At 39.4% G+C, this 17,893-nt stretch overlaps 1 protein-coding gene and 2 non-coding genes across 4 annotated transcripts; all 3 read right to left on the bottom strand.

Moving 5' to 3' along the window:
* Positions 1–116: 116 nt before the first annotated feature.
* On the bottom strand, positions 117–17,167 carry KHDC4 (KH domain containing 4, pre-mRNA splicing factor). Of its 2 annotated transcripts, none has more exons than XM_055584016.1 (14): positions 17,050–17,167; positions 16,332–16,548; positions 13,362–13,490; positions 12,948–13,027; positions 11,446–11,498; positions 11,031–11,194; positions 9,608–9,819; positions 8,928–8,988; positions 6,962–7,019; positions 6,472–6,725; positions 4,603–4,776; positions 3,578–3,690; positions 2,290–2,381; positions 117–1,393 (listed from the first exon to the last, which is right to left on the bottom strand). In XM_055584016.1, exons 1-14 carry the CDS (start codon positions 17,085–17,087, stop codon positions 1,194–1,196), a joined length of 1,845 nt encoding a protein of 614 aa, XP_055439991.1. In that variant the 5' UTR covers positions 17,088–17,167; the 3' UTR covers positions 117–1,193. The 2 variants fall into 2 exon arrangements, 1 of the variants encoding a protein (XP_055439991.1); XR_008715551.1 differs by having other exon boundaries at positions 1,337–1,393; positions 3,578–3,662.
* On the bottom strand, positions 5,644–5,777 carry LOC129656694 (small nucleolar RNA SNORA42/SNORA80 family). The gene has a single exon (XR_008716485.1). It is a non-coding gene; the product is annotated as a small nucleolar RNA SNORA42/SNORA80 family (small nucleolar RNA).
* LOC129656699 (small Cajal body-specific RNA 4) lies at positions 10,165–10,299 on the bottom strand. The gene has a single exon (XR_008716489.1). It is a non-coding gene; the product is annotated as a small Cajal body-specific RNA 4 (non-coding RNA).
* Positions 17,168–17,893: the final 726 nt, after the last annotated feature.

Genomic DNA, 17,893 nt, shown 5'->3' with positions numbered 1-17,893 from the left:
ACAGGGTTGCAAAAAGTCAGACACCACTGAGCGGCTAAAACACATGAGTAAAAAAGGTTATGAATTTTCACATATGGATGGGTTGTGGAATAAAGAACAAAGAAACCACAAGCAGAATATTTATACATTTATTTATAAGGAAATTATGATCTAAATATTTACAACATATAGGAAACCAGAGGATACGTTTATACAAAGCCAGTCTGCAAAGTATTCAAATGTGCAAAAACGACAGTTCAGTATCTCAAACTACTCCTGGTTCAGCAGACTAGCTCCTTCACTTTCACACATCAATATTTGATACAAAAAAGTTCTTTTGGCAAAACCTGTAATGCCAAGAAAAAGGACAAGTTGCAATTTCAGTCACTAAGTCCACCATTTACTCCAAGCAGTCAAATCTCTCTATTTTCAGCTGCAACCAGTTCTCAGAGAGACAGACCACTGGATGTCATTTCTGTGATGAGTGCTGACCAGGTTTTGATCAAGTAATTTTCTCAGACCCAGTTGAAGACAAGGAGCTTAGACGGGCAGTAAAAACAGCAATGGTTATCTGAGACAAGAGTGCCTGAAAGGTACCCGATTTGACTCATCCCAATGGAAAAAACCTTCAATATCCCAGGATTCAGCTATATCCAACAGTTCTGCATTAGTAATGCATTTGCATTTTCCAAAACAAAGAATCCAAAAAATGAAATAGGGATGAGGAAGTTTTTAGATTTAAATACTGAAAGGAAAGGATGGTCTTAAAATCATTTACCCACTAATAAATAGTAAGGCTTTGTTTGGAACCAGTTATTATCAAAATTGACCACAGTAGTAAAATACAAATAAAACTTGCTTTATGTCAGAATAGGGGCTATTCATTTGGAAAAGGCTGGACCAGGTCAAGGGTATATTGGAATGACCCTGTTGAACAAGCACATTTCACCAACTGTTAAAAAGTTTGAGACAAATTTGTGATTCTAAGTAAATTTTAACAGATGCTATGCCACTGCAGAAATAAGGATTTTTTTTTTTTAAAGAATGGAAACCCTTTAAAAAAGGGAACACTCATCACCATTTTTTTTCCCCCATCACTGACTTCTGCAAAAGTCCACGATGGTTCCCCGTACAGGCCCCAGAGTCTTATTAAATCAAATGCATGCATTATTGCTAGAGAGTCACCAAGGCTCAAATCTCTGCTCCACCGTTGCCTATGGAGCCATCCAGAATGGCATCTGTTGTTTAGCTCGTGGTTGTGATGAAGGATACTGATATCCCAAACTCCAGCCCTGTGGAAAACTACTTGCATTTTTATGACCTCCGTGTTCCTCCTCTTCGTCAGATGAATCTGCAGCATAAGCCACCAAGCCAAACCCCTTCTCTGTAGTCTTCATTTTCTTGACGGGATAATCTAGAAGAGAGAAAAATAACCCCAACCCCATTCCCCACCAAGAAGAAAAAACAAAAAAAAAGATAATACCATAAATTCGTTAATTAAAAAAAAAGATGTTAATTGTGGTTAGTTGGACACCATTTTGAGGTCACAGGGTCAATGGTCACCCAAAAACGTTGAAGATCACACGAAAAACAGCACCAGCATCAGCAAATGGGAATCCACCAGAACCATGTAAGAAAACAGAGAAAGAAAAAAGAAACACACACACAAAAAAAAAAAAGAAAAAAAAAAGAAAGGAAAGTTAGCAAGTAAGTCTCTGGAGTCTAATATTTCACCTTTAAAAAGTTAAAAGAAAAGAAGAAAAGAAAAAAATGTATTTTCTTCTGTTCATTTTTACGACTACAGGCAAAGAACAAAAAAATAATCCCATTTACGGACCTCTCCAAATTTAGAGTTCTGAGATACTAAGAAGCATCATTTTAAAAAAGACACTGGTTGACCATTCCCAACCAATAAGTAAGAGATGTAAAGTGAGAGGTAGCTCAGCTCCCAACACGAAAATCTTTTAAGTCTACATCAGGTTACCTCCAGGTATTCAAACAACAAAGGCAACAAAATTTTGAAATGACCTACCAATCATTACTTTTTCCTAAATGTCACTGATGCTATGTATAAAATGTAAGTCGACTGACTCTTTTCTAGACACACGTCGGTTGAAAATAAAAGGCTGTGTAACTATATGATGTCCTTATAAACAAACAAACAAAAAAAGTATTCTCATTAGCCAACAGATTATAGAGGTTGGATTAAACACCTGAATAAGTCAACCTGAATGAATATCAGATTAGAAAACTAATAGCTTAAGACCAGTCTTAGCCATTTCCTTGCTCCCCCAGCTACACCTTACTCACCATGACTCCCTGTTAAAGTCCCAGACCCATTCCTTTCGTCAGACTCTGTTTTTATTCCAGTCACTGGAAAGGCTGGTGGAGGCATCAACTGCCTGTTAAAAGTTAAAAATAATTTTTCAGACACATTCAACCTTTCCAGTAGATAAGAAGTTGAATAACAATATAATCTGCAAATAAAAGTTCATTTTAACCATTAATTTCAACCCTTTCTACCTGACACCATATTCTTCAAGCAATTATCAAGTTGTAAGATTAGGAAATTTCCTGGCAGTCCAGTGGCTAGGACCCAACACTTTCACTACCAGTGCCCTGGGTTCAACCCCTGCTCAGGGAACTAAGATCTCACAAGCCATGCAGTGTGGCCAAAAACAAAAGTTGTAAGATTATAATAGAATGAGTAAATAAACATAAATTAAAGTTGTAATAGGGAACTATATTTAACATTATGGAATAATCTCAAAGGGAAAAGAATCTGAAAAAAAAAAAAAAAGATATGTATGCACAGCAAGTGAATCACTTTGTTGTACATTTAAAACTAATGCAACATTATAAATAAACTATACTTCAAAATAAAAGAAAAAAAAGAGGTCTTTCCAATGCAAATTATCCTTGTCATGACCTGAAAGTAATTGTTCCAACTGTTCTGTTTGAATATGCCTTTGTATACTTTCAACTACTGTAAAACATGGTATATCCACTAATGGGATTTGCCAATCACAGTACATATTTATAGGCAGTTTATAAAATGATGCATCAAGAATTAAAGTATGAAAAAAAAAAGAAAGTATGATATTCTTATGGGGAAAAAAAAAAACCACAAAGAATGAACTGTTGTGATAAAAACCAGCTCCATCTTGTGAAGGCTAACATAATATAGGAGAGGAGAATCCAAGCACTGGGTTGCAGGCTGGACTCTCATTCAAGTACCTCCATCCATGATATTCTATGATTCTAAGTAGCAAAAATGGTTTGATTGTGTAATACTTCTTTTACTGTCTATCCTTAGGAAAACGGCTAAGACACAGACAAAAAAAAATAAAGGCAGATACCTGAATAATCAAGTACTGAACTATTCAAGGCTGAGTGTAAGTGATTCTAAGACTGTGTAAAGGGTATCATCATATTTTCCATTACCACATCCATTACAATGAACAGGAGATTATTTGATCCAAATGATTTCATTTCAGTTTAACATGGGTGCTCGTAGCAACAATCATTATTCACATTAATGTTGCAAAAAAAAATAGCATCTGAACATATCCATATAATTATGTTCCAACTAACTTACCTGTCCCTCTCTCGCTCTTTGCCTGAGGAACTTGCCGGCTTCGATCCTGCACCTTCAATCTCATTCTGACTGGAGAAGCCTGTACCTAAATTAGTCATATGAATGGGTCCATGCTATGAGCAGAAAAATACAGTGGCATTAGCAAATCTACAACTGCTGTATCGACTTTAGCTCCTTAATGTAACTGTCAAGTGCCTCATCTTTCTGATCAACTGCAGTAAGCTGTACTACACGGCTCTCTGGGATTTGGAGTTAACTATACTCAGAGCACAGACTATCACTTTTCTCTGTAGGACCTGGCCAGAGATTTTGTGCTTCATTATGCTATGTCTTTATGTTTTCAATTATCTATGACTTAACTGGTTTGTATAAATCTAGTTATAAACTACAAAAATGCTCCAAAGAATGTTTGGTTCAAAGAATGCTTCAGAGGATTCTGGTAAAGTACTTCTCCGGATAAAACAAGACTGTACCAAAATTACGTATTTTAATAATCTAAAAAGACTCATCAGTGAATGAGTTTATAATCACATCCATGCACAGAATCACTGCATTTCTGGCTATCGTTTTTTCAGGGGTGTAGGAATTGGAGAATGACACCACCCTCTTGTTTAGCAGGGAGAAAAAGAACAGTGCCAAGGTTTTAAATACAAACCATATATTGGTAGAGTAACAGTTCTTCCCTACTCATTTCACTACAAGCTGTAAGAGGCTTCAAGAGTCTGCTGTATAAAGAGGAAGTGCAGAATTCTACAGAACTTCCAGATGCTAGTCATAGGAGACTTCTCTCTAGGTGGAGAGCTTTGTATTCGCTTATCACACTGACCCAAAGACAAAACCCACCCAAAGGGAATCATGTTGGTTTAACTTAATCCCTAAGGATAAATATCTTATTTAAATGGATTCCAGAATGCAGAAATCCTAGTATTGGGAGGACAGTTGACACAGATGTGAACTTATCTTTCTTTAAAGGGAGAATACAGTAAGGTAAGATGAAAAAAGTAAGATAGGATATTTTATTTAACCTGGTATCCAAGAAGTCCAGATTCTCGTTCATCTGGTAGCTCCTCTGTGAATCGCCTCTTCTGTGCCTGGGGTTGACTTGGGAGTGGGGGCTGGGGCTGGGGTGGGGGCTGGGGGCCGGCAGGCAAGGCAGTTTTGACAGGAGCAGCAGGAATAAAAGGCCCACTCATCGGACTCTGGGACCAAAACAAACCGAGGAGGAAAAAGTGTGAGAATGCCCAACTAACAAATTAACTAAAGGATGTTTACAATATACTTGGGATCAATATGATGCATATAAATCTTTAATCTTCTGGTCCTAAGTTTCCTTCAAGTATAATTTGGTAACAGTACCACCTAGTCTTCCTACCTCCACAGCAGCTAACATGAAATTGAAAAACTCTACAATGTTTTGAACTCTCAGGAAAAACCTGCTGCACATTTTTGCCATCAGAAGCACACATGATCAGGAACAAACGACAGACACTCCAGTCACATACTTAGTTCAGAAGTTCTCAAGCAAGAACATTCTCTTATTTAAGGCCCTTTAATCAATGTAATTAGCTCTTTCTGGACCATAAATGCTGCTAAGGCTTGTGTGGCAAGTACAACTTCATCTATCATTTCCATGGATAAACTATGTCAAGAACAAGTATAATAGTTTTAAGAGGTTGTTCCGAAAAGGAAAAGATAGATATTAGAAAAAACAAGCACTTCTAAAAGGAAAACTTTCTTTAATAACAGCTAATATTTACTGACTGCTTACTTAATCCTTGCAACTCTGGGATATAATGATTATGCCATTTTATATACAAGGAAAACTAGAGCCTGGATAGATTAAGTTCTCTGCGAAGATCACACAGTTCAAAAATGGGGAAGCATCATGGACCCTGCCAGTCTCTCTCTAAACCCATATTCTTAACCATTCTGCTATATTGCTTCCCAATTACAAGAGAATGTGGCTCAAAGCTGCAGAACTATAGCTCTGCCTAAATGTAAGGTGAAATAATTATGACTAGGGGACCACAAACAGAATTGAGTTCATAAGCCCGTTCTTGGTTTCACCCTGTACAACCGCTTTCAGCGCTCACAGCCCACAAGTAAAGAGACTGGGCAATGGTTCGAGGCTGTTTTCTCTGGCATGGGTACACTATGAGAGGCCCACAGAGGAGGACCTGCCATAAATCCATTACCATGCTTTCATCACTCTTTCCCCTGCCTCTAAGAAGAGTACATAATCTAAATGAGGTGGCTATTTATTCTTTTTCTAATATTCTACTTTCCTAGCTTGAGAAATATATACCAGCATTTATAATCCTTTCATTTAGGAAGCTCATATACCTCTTGGCCTAGAACACCTGTATATGATATATTTCTTCTAAGATTAGCCAATCAGTTCCAATCATTTAGACGAGTGTGGTATGCCAGCCCTAGTCCATGAGAACTTTAACACTGCAAAGCCCAGGACACGTCAACTATGATTCTGGCCTGCTATCTGTTTCTGTAAATCAAGTTATTAGCACACGGTCATGCTCATCCATTTCCTCGTGTAGCGATGGCTTTTCTGTTACAGCAAGAATGCAGTCGTTATGGCAGAAACTGTATGGCCCACGAAGCCTAAAATATTTATCTTCCAGCCCTTCGTGAAAAGCTCAACAACTTGTGCTCTAAAGTAGTATTTGGTGGCAAAAGTTATAAAACTGTAAACTTTAGGATAAATATACACATGTACACACTTTTTCCAAAGTATTCAGGTAGTTCGATGGTGGGAACACAGGAAGAAACACTTCGAATTCCAGTTGCTTCTGAATAATACCACCACCTTTCCACCCCCTCCCTGCCCCAATTTTTCCTAATTCAACGGTCTCAGATTTCATATCCAGGCATCCTACCTGTCCAGTGCTAGCTGGAGGCTGCACTTGTGTTATCGGGTATTGTGTTGGCACAGGTGGAACTCCAGTGGGTAATGCTGGCAAGACTCCAGGTGCCAAAGAAACAGCTGGTGGCACTATACTTGGTACTCCATAAGGAGGTTGAACTGGCTGCTGAGGAGGGGGAACAACAGGGTAACCAGACTGATAGCCATTGGATGGATAATATGGTGGCTGAGGAGGGACACTACTTATAGCAGAGGGTTGTGTATAGCCTGAGGGGGAAGAAAAAAAGTGTTTAATCAGCTGCAGCAGAATGAGACATTTTAGCTGAATATTAAACTTAATCTCTAGGGAAGAAAACTACTGAGGCACAAATGGCTTTCCAAATTACCCTAAGTTAAAGTGAATATTATTAGTGCCCTGGCACAGTTACTTTAACTTCAAGTATCTTACTTTATTCATTAATGTCACTACCAAAATATTTTTTACCACTTCAAGACATACACACCTGGTAAAGGTACAGCAGTATTAATCTGATTCACAAATCTAGAGTATTCAGCATGAACCTGAAAAGTGAAGGGAAAACAAATCAATACAGAACACTCAATTCACTTAGTATATAAAAGGATATATAATTCTAGGATCAAAGCAAATTAGAAGCCAAAACATTTCTATCAATGTTTCAATCAAATTTATTAGACTTGTTTAACCTAAATTTGGGGGCCTCCCAGGTAGTTCAGTGGTAAAGAATTCACCTGCCAATGCAGAAGACATGGGTTAGATTCCCTGGGTCAGAAAGATTCCCTGAAGGAAGAAATGGCAACCTACTCCAGTATTCTTGCTGGGAGAATCCCACGGACAGAGGAGTCTGGTGGGCTGCAGTCTATGGGATCACCAAGGGTCAGACACAACTGAGCACACACACACTCTTAATTCTAATAAGGCACACCAATAAATTACTAACCCAGGTTTGGGGAACAAGAGACATGGACATCAGGAGCACCCTAAGTGAAGTGAAAGTCGCTCAGTCATGTCTGACTCTTTGCAACCCCATGGACTATGGGAATTCTCCAGGCCAGGATACTGGAGTGGGTAGCCTTTCCCTTCTCCAGGGGATCTTCCCCAACCCAGGGATCGAACTGGGGTCTGCAGCATTAGGGAAGCAATTTGAGGGGAGCATCCTAACCCCCCATCCCAACTGACCCAATTCTAGGGTAGAAAATCATTCACAGAGCCTCAGAAATTAAGCAGTTAAGATATTTCTAAGTTTTCTGTTTAACTGTAGAGAAACCATTCATTCTTTTATTTATTGGGTAATTTGCTCTCAAGGAGCTCATGGTTTAATGAAGGTTTATTACCTCTTCCATCCAGTTCTTCATTGTAAGGATCTTACTAAGTCCAACTTTGTTGCTACTTAGTAAGTAACAACAAAGAAAAAGAAGAGGAACTGGTCAAGGAAGTTATATGAGACAAGGGTTGGTAAATCACGATACCTTACAAAAGCAAAGGAAATAACAGCTTCATCCTGAGACGCCTGATACCAAATTCCTTAAATTACCAAATAATGCAAGATTGAACATATTCAACCCCTCGAACCTGATTTCCTTTAGGTGCTATAAAAAAACCTACAGTTTATTTTAACTTCTGGTTATTTGATTATAGGATAAACAGAACGGACAAAGAAGCCCAAAGGATACCGCAAAGGATGTCTGGCTTCCAACTGTGATAACTCAACCAACCTCATCTAAAGCTAATATTAAATTTGGAATTAAGATCATAAACAACCTGACCAGGATTAATAGTGGTATTTAAATAACTGACAACACTGAGACTGTATGATACTATATAGTGGACATGTCATACTGAAATAGCTCCTGAAGAAGAAATGCAAGTCAACAGTGACCCTGGCTAGGGGAGTCTGACTTCCTTACAGAGAGTATCAGTTGCTGGAATAATGCAGTAGTTTGAAGTGTTGTTCCAACCCCCTACCAAATTTATGTCTGCCAAGAACACTGGAATATGACCTCGTTTGGAAACAAGGTCTTTACAGATGGAGATCATTAAGTTGCAGTCATGGTGGATTAGAGTGGACCGTAAAATCGAATCTCCTCCTTCTTATGAGAGGAGATAAGAGAGACACAGGAAAGGCCAGGTGAAGATGGAGGCAGAGTCAGTTTGACACAAGGCAAAGAATGCCAAGGACTGCAGGTTAATTATTAACAAGCTAAGTTGAGAGGAATGGAATGGATTCTCCCTCGGAGCCTTCAGAAGGAACCAAGCTTGCCCACATCTTGAATTTGGACTTCTGGCTTCCTGAACTATGAGAGAATAAAGGTCTGTTGTATTAAGTCATCTGGTTTGTGGGAATTTGATATGGGAGGCCTAGGAAACTCATACAGGTAGAAAAATAGCTAAGGCACAGTCCAAGATGGCAGTAGATCTAAATGAGTTTCAGACAGATAAATATAACTTACTGTTTGCAAGAGATTCTCACAGAGCTTCTTGGCAGCAGCTAGGCCTTCTGGTTTGGGATGACTGTAAAGACATAAGAAACCAATAAATTGGAAAGAAAGAAAAAGAAAAGATACAGAATTCTGCTTCCACTTTGTATGCTGTTTTATAAACGCAGTATAGTCAATGTAGCACAAATCTAAGTTTCTGAATAACACAAAAATAGTCCTTAAGCCCTTCAAGATGTAACTAATATCATTACCATAAATGTTATGTTCTCCTTCTTTGAGCAACGGTATTTCTTGATATAAACAAAACCTAAAGATCACTAAAATTATTTTAAAATGTATTAATATTGTCATAGGTTTAAATGAAAGTTATTTCAAGCTTACCGCAGCTCATTTAATGATCACAGACTCTTATAAAACCCAAAGATGTAAATACTAACAGAATTATGTAAAGTTTAAAAATAAAAAAAAATTAATTAAAAAAAAAAAAACCCCAAAGATGTAAATACTAAAAAATCCAATCATACCTCTACTTCAGTTTTTATTAATTACAAAGCGATTACTGCTATTATTTACTTAAGTTCCTAATGCTACTATTTATTAAGTTCATATTCTCTTGCTCCTCTTGAGTCATTTCTGCCTGTACTGATCAGCTGACAAGTATCCAAATATCCTTGGCTCTATCCATCCCATACCTGATGTAAATGTACATAGGTTCAAAAGCTTCTCGGCCAGATGCTGGCTCAATGCAGCCTGAGCCTTTCCCTCGTAGGAAGACTTTGGCACCTGTTTCAATCTGAATGTGCTGCAAATAGGTGCAGCCTGGACCTTCCACTTTCTCCTTGACATTAAAAGTGGGCACAGCATGTTCAAGACCCACGAATAATTTATCTTGAACATAATGCATCTGCAGAAGAACAGAATATCTCTAATTAAAACAGAATACATAAATAAATCCTAAAAATGAAAATTATTAGGCAAAATACTTTAATCCTCCAGATACTTTCAATCACTTCCAGAATAAAGATGCCCCCCCACTCCGTGTAATTCCTACCATGAACCTAAAAAATAAACCCTATCAAGTTGCTTAATTTAAACACAAACCACATATTCCATGTTCATACCTACAACATGAACATCTTACTCTGTTCAGTGAAATCTACTTAAGAAGTGAGAACCCAAGATTCAATACTAAGTATATCCACTTACTGTGTAAGAAATAGCAAAGACAGTCTCCTGTAAAACTGGAGTAGAATGTCGGGTCGTACAGTCAACCCTGTGATATTCTACAACACACGGAGGGCTGCTCTCTCCAACCCTTTTTTTCTAGGAGGATTGTATCAGCAGAGTCTTGCTTCATCAGACTCAGCCTTCTTAGTCCTCCAGTTTACTAATTTAAACCAAAGCACTAACTTCAAAATGCACAGTATGTGTACTCTTTGATCTATCAGTCCCTTTTCTGTGTCAACCACACACCGGCACTTGCCATCTCCCTCTGCAAGGATTAAATCATGTGCTGCGGCCACTGCTGACCTTCAGTACCCTCTGAAAGGCGTTCAGGGTGGAAAACAGAAATGAGGCACTCTTGCGCTCCCAGAAAACTGGCAGGACAAGTCTTCAAATAGCTAGCTATTCTCAAGAGCTGATTCTATGAGTCTAATTTTTACATCTCCTTGTACCTAGAAAAGCACTAAAATCCTTCATGGTGATGACTATTTCTCGTGACTAGCAGAAGCTTTATGAGACCAGAAGAACTTTCTAAAAAATAAACATGCTTAATTACATGTACTCCCACTTTACCAAAATCACATATATACTGTCCTTCCCCTCTATCTCTCTGGAACAGTCTCTGAGAATTATTTGAGCCACTATCTCCCAGGCTACAGTTTTCATACTGGCCCAAATAAAAAAGTTGACATCTAGAATGTATCAGTATAAAGAGATGTGTGTTCAGATGTTCACTAACCTGAATGGTCCATTAATAGGATTATCAACGGGGTAAACTTTTAGGTTGGAACTTCAGGGTTTTATTTTTTTCTTCATACTCCCTATAGTATTTGGCATATATCATTTTTACAGAAATGATAACACTGTTAATGATCTCTCCATAAAACATACCCCTGACTGGAAGGGAGGCTTCTGGCTAACAGCTGGAGACAGCTGTGCAATGGGTGCTGGCTGGTGATAGACAGTGACTGTTGCACCATTAAAAGTTGGACTCGTCCCTGTTGCAGCTTTGACTACCCCATTGGTAATAATTTCTTTGATTCGGTTTACAGCTCCTAGGGAAAAACACAGAGAGTAAGGTACTACATTAAAGAAATGAACAAACAGATAAACAACAATGATAAACACAGGCCAATCCTCAGTTACTTCTGTTTTTAATCCATTTTATGGACTACCCAAATATATTTATGAGTAGTTCATAAAGAAGAGTTAAAACAGCCACCAGGAACAAACAGTTTGCCAACTTATTACATGTAATACTTTGCTCTTCACAAAAAGCAGTATGTGAGTCAAAACAATTACTTACTGTCCACTAATTCCCGTGTCTGGCCCTGAACATGAAGATACAATGGACGATCCCTATAAAGAGAATATTAAAATGATGATAGTAAGCTGGTCCCAACCAAAGGGGTCAAATGGGTCACCAAACCTAATCTGGTATCACTCGAATGTTTCTAAATAAGTAAAGGAGACCATATACATGAAAATGGCTGTTGCTAGTTAAATTTCTAAGAACATGGTTTTATAGCTGGTGAATGAATACTTTGCTGGCTGCTTAAAGTAAATGGGGCCACACAGGGATCAAATATGCTCTTATAGGCTCATGAACATTAATCTCTAGTCTTCTGGATAACCCAATGTTTGAGAACAGAATTTCTTTCTTTTGGCTGTCTAGGAAGTTATGGACAAAAGGGCTCTTGGCTATCCAACCTAATGTGCCAAGAGTGGTGGCATATATATATACATACATACACGCATATTTCTTTAAAGGTCCACACCCAACTGAGAAGACTCTTTAGCCTCTAAACATAACGTGGGGCTTCCTTGGTGGTTCAGTGGTTAAGAAGATGCCTGCCAATACAGAGGACATGGGTTCGATCCCTGGTCTGGGAAGATGCCACACACTGCAGAGCAACGAAGCTGGTGGGCAGCAACTACTGAAGCCCACGCACGTAGAGCCCATGTTCCGCAACGTGAGAAGCCACCACAATGAGAAGCCCAGGTACCACAACAAAGAGTAGCTCCTGCTTGCTGCAACTCAAGTCCAACGAAGACCCAATACATCCAAAAATAACAAAACAAAACCATAAACTCACTTAAATTGTGATTATAATAATAAAGAAAGTGATCAACAACCATACTAATAAAAAGCTGTAGGCAAAATATAACTGTGTTTAAGGAAAAAAATGTTTAAAACAGCAACCAGCACATATGCAAGGTTAAAATACGGTCTTAGCTAGGAGCAGAGAGCAAATTTTGCCTCCTAATTATATTTAGTTTAAGCCAATATGAAAAATGTTGCACTGCCTGAATACCTACCCTCAAAAACTGGATAATGGAAGTAATGAAACTAAACTGAGATGAAACCTTTATATGGACAACTTACAACCTATAATCATCACAGTGGTAATAAGGAATCCGATAAAAGGATTTTTCTAAAAGGGAGATTATGACAAAGTAGGAACCCACTTGTTGGGGGAAATATTTCCATAGAAAAAAATTTAGATATACAGTAAATATTAACAACTACTGTCTTCTTTCAGTTTAGTCTAATTTATTTCCTCCAGTAAATGCATTAACTGTCAAGTAAAAAACCAAACAGCAAGAGGAAAGAAACAGCTGCCAATACTTCTTACATCTGTTTCGAGATGTCTCAAATTCTGCTATCAAGTGAGTGCGCGCACATGCGCGTGTGTATAGCTACTAACCAAGCAAGCATGTACACATATTCCCTACAAATGACAAACATGAAGCTACTGTGAATCCTATGTCCAACTGTTCCCCAAAGTATAGGATATGCATACTTACCCTGGTCCTACTTTGGCCTTCTCCTCAGTTGTCATGAACCTCCCTCGAGTTGACACTGCAGCCCCACTAAGTCGGCTGATCTAAAAAGCAAACAATGCATTGGATGATCCGGCAACTCACTGAGTTCAATGACAGGGTGCAGGATATAGATTTCCCCCATTCATTCACGCCATCAATATGTAGGACTGAGTTCCCTCCTATTACCTGAAATTTTAACTGAAGCTAACTCAAGAATTCACCCCTATCTGTTTCTTTACTGTCACGAGTAAGTTCTTCCACAGTTAAACCCGATCCTGACTTTGCAGACCCAAAACCACTAATAAAAATCTGACTCCTGTTTGTGTTTAAAGGCCTTGTTTTTCTGACACTACATCCACCCACCACCTTCCCCACAGAGGCCCAACATCTCCATACCTCATCTTGAGTCTGTCCTCGGGTCAGCAAGTTCCTACACGTGAGAGGCACATCGTTGATCTCTACTTCAGCCACAACCAGGTCATCCTTGCTTTTATTGCTAGTTAGGCCTTTGCCAGGGGCCTGAAGCTGTAACAGGAGAAATTACATTAAAAAGTTCATATGACGAAATAATCTCTTTGCTGTTCAATTTAAAACTACACTTTCCCAAGTGCCACTAACTCCTTACCGATCCCCTCCACCTAGCAAACACACCTGGAAATATTCCTTGGTCATTCGTCATCAACAAAATAAAAAAGCAAACAAAACCTCCATAAAATGACACCAAGTACAGTCAATTTACTTGAAGGCCATCATTAGATATCTTTGTAACCTTGGCCCTGTGTGCATTTTTATGACCATATGATTACAGAAACGCTATGGACTAAAAGCTGCAATCTCCATAAGGAAAATTAAAGGCCAAGTTATGATGCTTTACTGCTCAATTAGATAGCTACAGGTGTAGTAAAATATAGGGTAGAGTCCATGCACAACCTGAGCCCAACTACGCACACATCTCATCCGTGTAACAGAAAGCTGCCTGTGTGCCAACACTAGGTCACAATACAAAAAAATTCTATTCCTACAGAAACCTCAGAAATCCTTAAATTGTATCCAGTTCACATCCCATTACTCTCTTAAGGAAGAACAAAGAGAATGAATGAAAAGACAAGTAAGATTCTAAAACCCGACTGTTTTCTCTCAATTTAAACTATGGGCAAATCCACGACACTGTAAAACCAACTATACTTCAATAAAAAGTAAAACAGAAAAAAATGCTGTACAGCAGAAATTAGCATAACTTTGTAAATCAACTATACTTTTTTAAAGTTAATAAAATTTAAAAATTTTAAAAATAAACTACAGGGAATTCCCTGGTGGTCTAGTGGTTAGGATGCCAAGCTTTCTCTGCTGAGGGCCTGGGTTTAATCCCAGGTTGGGGAATTAAGATCCCACAAGCTATGTGACATGTCCCCCTAAAATAATTAAAATAAACTACAGGCAACTCCAGGTAGCTGACTTTGAGTGTTATCTCAAAAACTTTAACCTCAAGATGGCCTTCCCCAACCCTTAGTTGCCATGGACAGCACAAAGAAGGTAAAATACAGATTATTTATTTGCACATTAGGGATTTTAAAAATTTGGAAGCAAACTAAACTCAACAATATCTCTTTTCCTTTACTGACTTTCAGAATGCATTTACACACCTTATCTCACTGAATCCTTATGCCTTTAAAGGTGCATATCAGTGTTGTCCAGCAGAACTTTGTTTTCCACTTGCCAGTCCAATATGGGTGTCACCATCCACACGTCGACTAATGTGGCTAACATAACCAAGGAACTAAATCTTGAAATTTACAACCAGTAACTGGGGATTCTAGGTTTCATATGTAGGTATTCTGATTCTAAATCCAGTATTTGTGCACCATGTGCTGGGTTCAATTACCATTTTAGAGATTACTTTTTTAGAAGAAAAAATAAGTCTAAATGAGTAACATCAATATTAATAATTTTAACATTCAAGCATCCATCTCCATCAATGTGCTTTCAGTATTTCCTTCTAGATTTTACAAAGAAACAATTGACTCACATGATCTCTTCAAACCAAAAAAATACAATGAATAACAAACTTCCAATTCGCTACAAGTTTTCACCAAAGCCACAGAACTCAAGCATTAAAACATCCACACAGCTTCTGGCCTACTGATAGATATTATCTATTGACAAACTGGAAGGCTGAGGAATTGCTTTTCTTTTCTCCCCCCAGCCCACCCAGCTTTACTGAAGTACAACTGACAAAACTGTAAACATTTAAGGTGTACAATTTTACATTTTGATATAAATATATACACACACAGTGTGAAATAATTACCACCAAACACACTAATTAACATATCCATCACCACATGCATTGCATTTTCAAGCAGAACTCTTCACAGGTACCAAGGAAGGCAATTTTAATTAAACCAAAATAATTGTTTTTCACATGAAAACTACAACGGAATGGGCTGTCTTGGAACAAACTGAATTCTCCAACTCCAAACAAAAGCTAAACACCCCGAGTCTGAGGTGACACTGAAGTCAGACATCTGCATCTACCATTTCCAGGTCTAAGACAAGTTAACTTTCTATTCATGAACCTAATGTTCCGTATCTATAAACTGGCGACAATAATCCACTCCATACTTGTCACAAGGCTGTTTCTCCCCCTGACCGCAAAGCTTGTATTCTAGCAATATAAACAGAACTGTGCTCCTTATTCTGTAGGAAAATTCTTGCATTCTGCAGCAAGATAAAGGCTTCAAAGTTCAGACCCATTTCAGCTGTAAGCTTCTAATTATAACAGGGATTTTATAAAACGACCAAATAATTTCCTAATTTGTATGAAAACAGCAGAACAACTCACATATCAATTAATCATTTTAGTTCATGTTTAACTGCACTTCAGTTAGGCAGTCATTAGATATCTGAATCTACAGCTTTTTAACTGGACACGACAATTTAAACCACCCGATTTATCTGAATTTCTCTTCTGACTTCAGGGAAAACGTACATGTTATCAAAAAACATACTACACCACTGCTTTAGATAATTATGACTTCCCTGGTGGCTCAGACAGTAAAGGATCTGCCTACAATGCGGGAGACCAGGGTTCAATCCCTGGGTCAGGAAGATCTCCTGGAGAAGGCAATGGCAACCCACTCCAGTATTCTTGTCATATACATAGAACTTAAGCTGAACTAAGTGAAATAAATTCGATCACACTGCCTCCTAAAAACAAATCACAAGATATCATCAAATACATTTCAAATATAAGTATCTTTAATTACTGTATCCCTGTTTTCTCTTTCATTCATCCAAATTATTGGGACATTACAAAAGAATCCCCATTAATACTGCAATTAGCAGAGTCCCCTTAACTTCAAATACCTTCTCAGCAGCATTCTGAGTTGGTTTCAGCTTTCCTTTGGCCATGAGCATGGCATTGATCTTGGCCGCCACAGCAGCAGCAGCATCCAAGGCTCCAGAGGGTGCAGCTGTGGAGCCCCCCGGGCTTCCCCCACTGCTGGTAACCTCCCCGCCTGGGGTCGCCGGTGGCAAAAACAGAAGGGGGGCTGGAGCTGGTTGGTCCCATTTGCTGCGGCGCCTACGGAAGTAAAAGAAAAAATATTAGGCCCCATCAAAGCTTTCAGTTATATTTTTCTCCCCTTACGACACCTTAACACGCTATTTCCCCGCTATCATGCTCCCTTTACAATTTCGACTCTCCTATCAGAAATGGAATTACCGTCTCTCCTTAGAACTACTGCAACATTTCCCCAAATACTTCTTCCAACCTCGTTCCAGAATCTACTTCCTTTCTCCTCCGTCATCCCTATTAAGATTCCACTCTGTCCCATACGTCCTCGTTTCCGCCTCCCCCTTAGTTCGGCCTTCCCGAAGTCCCTGCTTTTCTCCTCTTTCTGATCCCCGCCGGCCTTTTCCAGGGACTCCAGGCCTGCTCACCACCCTTTGCCCCAAAGGTCCGGCCCTCCAATATGTCCACTTCCCACCTCAGGGCCCTTCCACCCATACGCTGCTTCCCATGATCCCTCTGCCTCTCCTGCTCCCCACGCTCCCCGAGATGCCCTCTCCCGCGAAGCTTTACCCGCCGGCTCCAGGATGTGTCGCGCTCCCCGCGGACATGGCGACCGGGTCTGATCAACCACCCGCCAACTACTCCACTACCACCCTCCCGTCACTTCCGCCCCCAACGCCCTTACGCAGAGCCTCTTCCGGTCGTGAGGCAAAGCGGTTCCGGTGTAAACGTCTATTCCTATTGGACTCTGATTTCAAGGCATCTGGAGTTGTGGGAGCCTCTAGGGTGTGACCTTCCTGCTTGCGCCTTGCCCTTGAAAAAGATGGCTGTTAAACCTCATATTAAGGAAGAATTGGGGCAAGAATTCATCTTTGCTGTGGGCAAGTTGGTAGCCTAGAAGACAATACGCATGAGTCAGGGAATTAAACAGGTTTTACCCCAAATTCACTTACTCCACAAATTCCTGTGGAGTCCCAGCCTGTGGCTTGGAAGTGTGCTTTCCCACGACTTTTACGAACTTCACGTTTCAGTTACATGTTTAGGAAAATAGAAACGATTCCTCTTCTCAAAGGTTATTCGAAGAATTTTTTTTTTTCTTCATTTCTGTGCGCCTAGCCCCATTTTAAGAGCGAGGCATATAAAGACAAACCAGCCGCGGGTCCTCCCTTTCTGTTAGTTATAATGTGGCGGGGGAGGCACGCGGGCAATTACATAGAATAGGACTGTGTGATAAGCAAAGATGAAGAAGACAGAATGCTCAACTTGGTGGAGCTTACAGGCAGGTATTTGAAAGAAACGGAAACTAAACTTCCGGGTGAGGGTTGGAGGAGTGATCCAGCGTTTGTTATGAAACACCGTGTTCTGGATCTGCCTACTTACGGTTGAACTGGCCGAGTGCCGGGCGGGATCCGGA

This window comes from Bubalus kerabau, chromosome 6, assembly GCF_029407905.1.
Source record: "Bubalus kerabau isolate K-KA32 ecotype Philippines breed swamp buffalo chromosome 6, PCC_UOA_SB_1v2, whole genome shotgun sequence".
Classification (NCBI taxonomy): Eukaryota; Metazoa; Chordata; class Mammalia; order Artiodactyla; family Bovidae; genus Bubalus; species Bubalus kerabau.
This window is presented reverse-complemented; position numbering and strand designations above follow the sequence as displayed.

Excerpts from the sequence above, each read along its gene's own strand:
- KHDC4 (XM_055584016.1), bottom strand. The coding sequence starts at position 17,087 with ATGTCCGCGGGGAGCGCGACACATCCTGGAGCCGGCGG. Across the intron at positions 8,989-9,607 it reads CCTATGTACATTTACATCAG|TCATCCCAAACCAGAAGGCC; the intron begins GTATGGGATGGA and ends ATGTCTTTACAG. Across the intron at positions 7,020-8,927 it reads GTGAGAATCTCTTGCAAACA|GTTCATGCTGAATACTCTAG; the intron begins GTAAGTTATATT and ends TTCACTTTTCAG.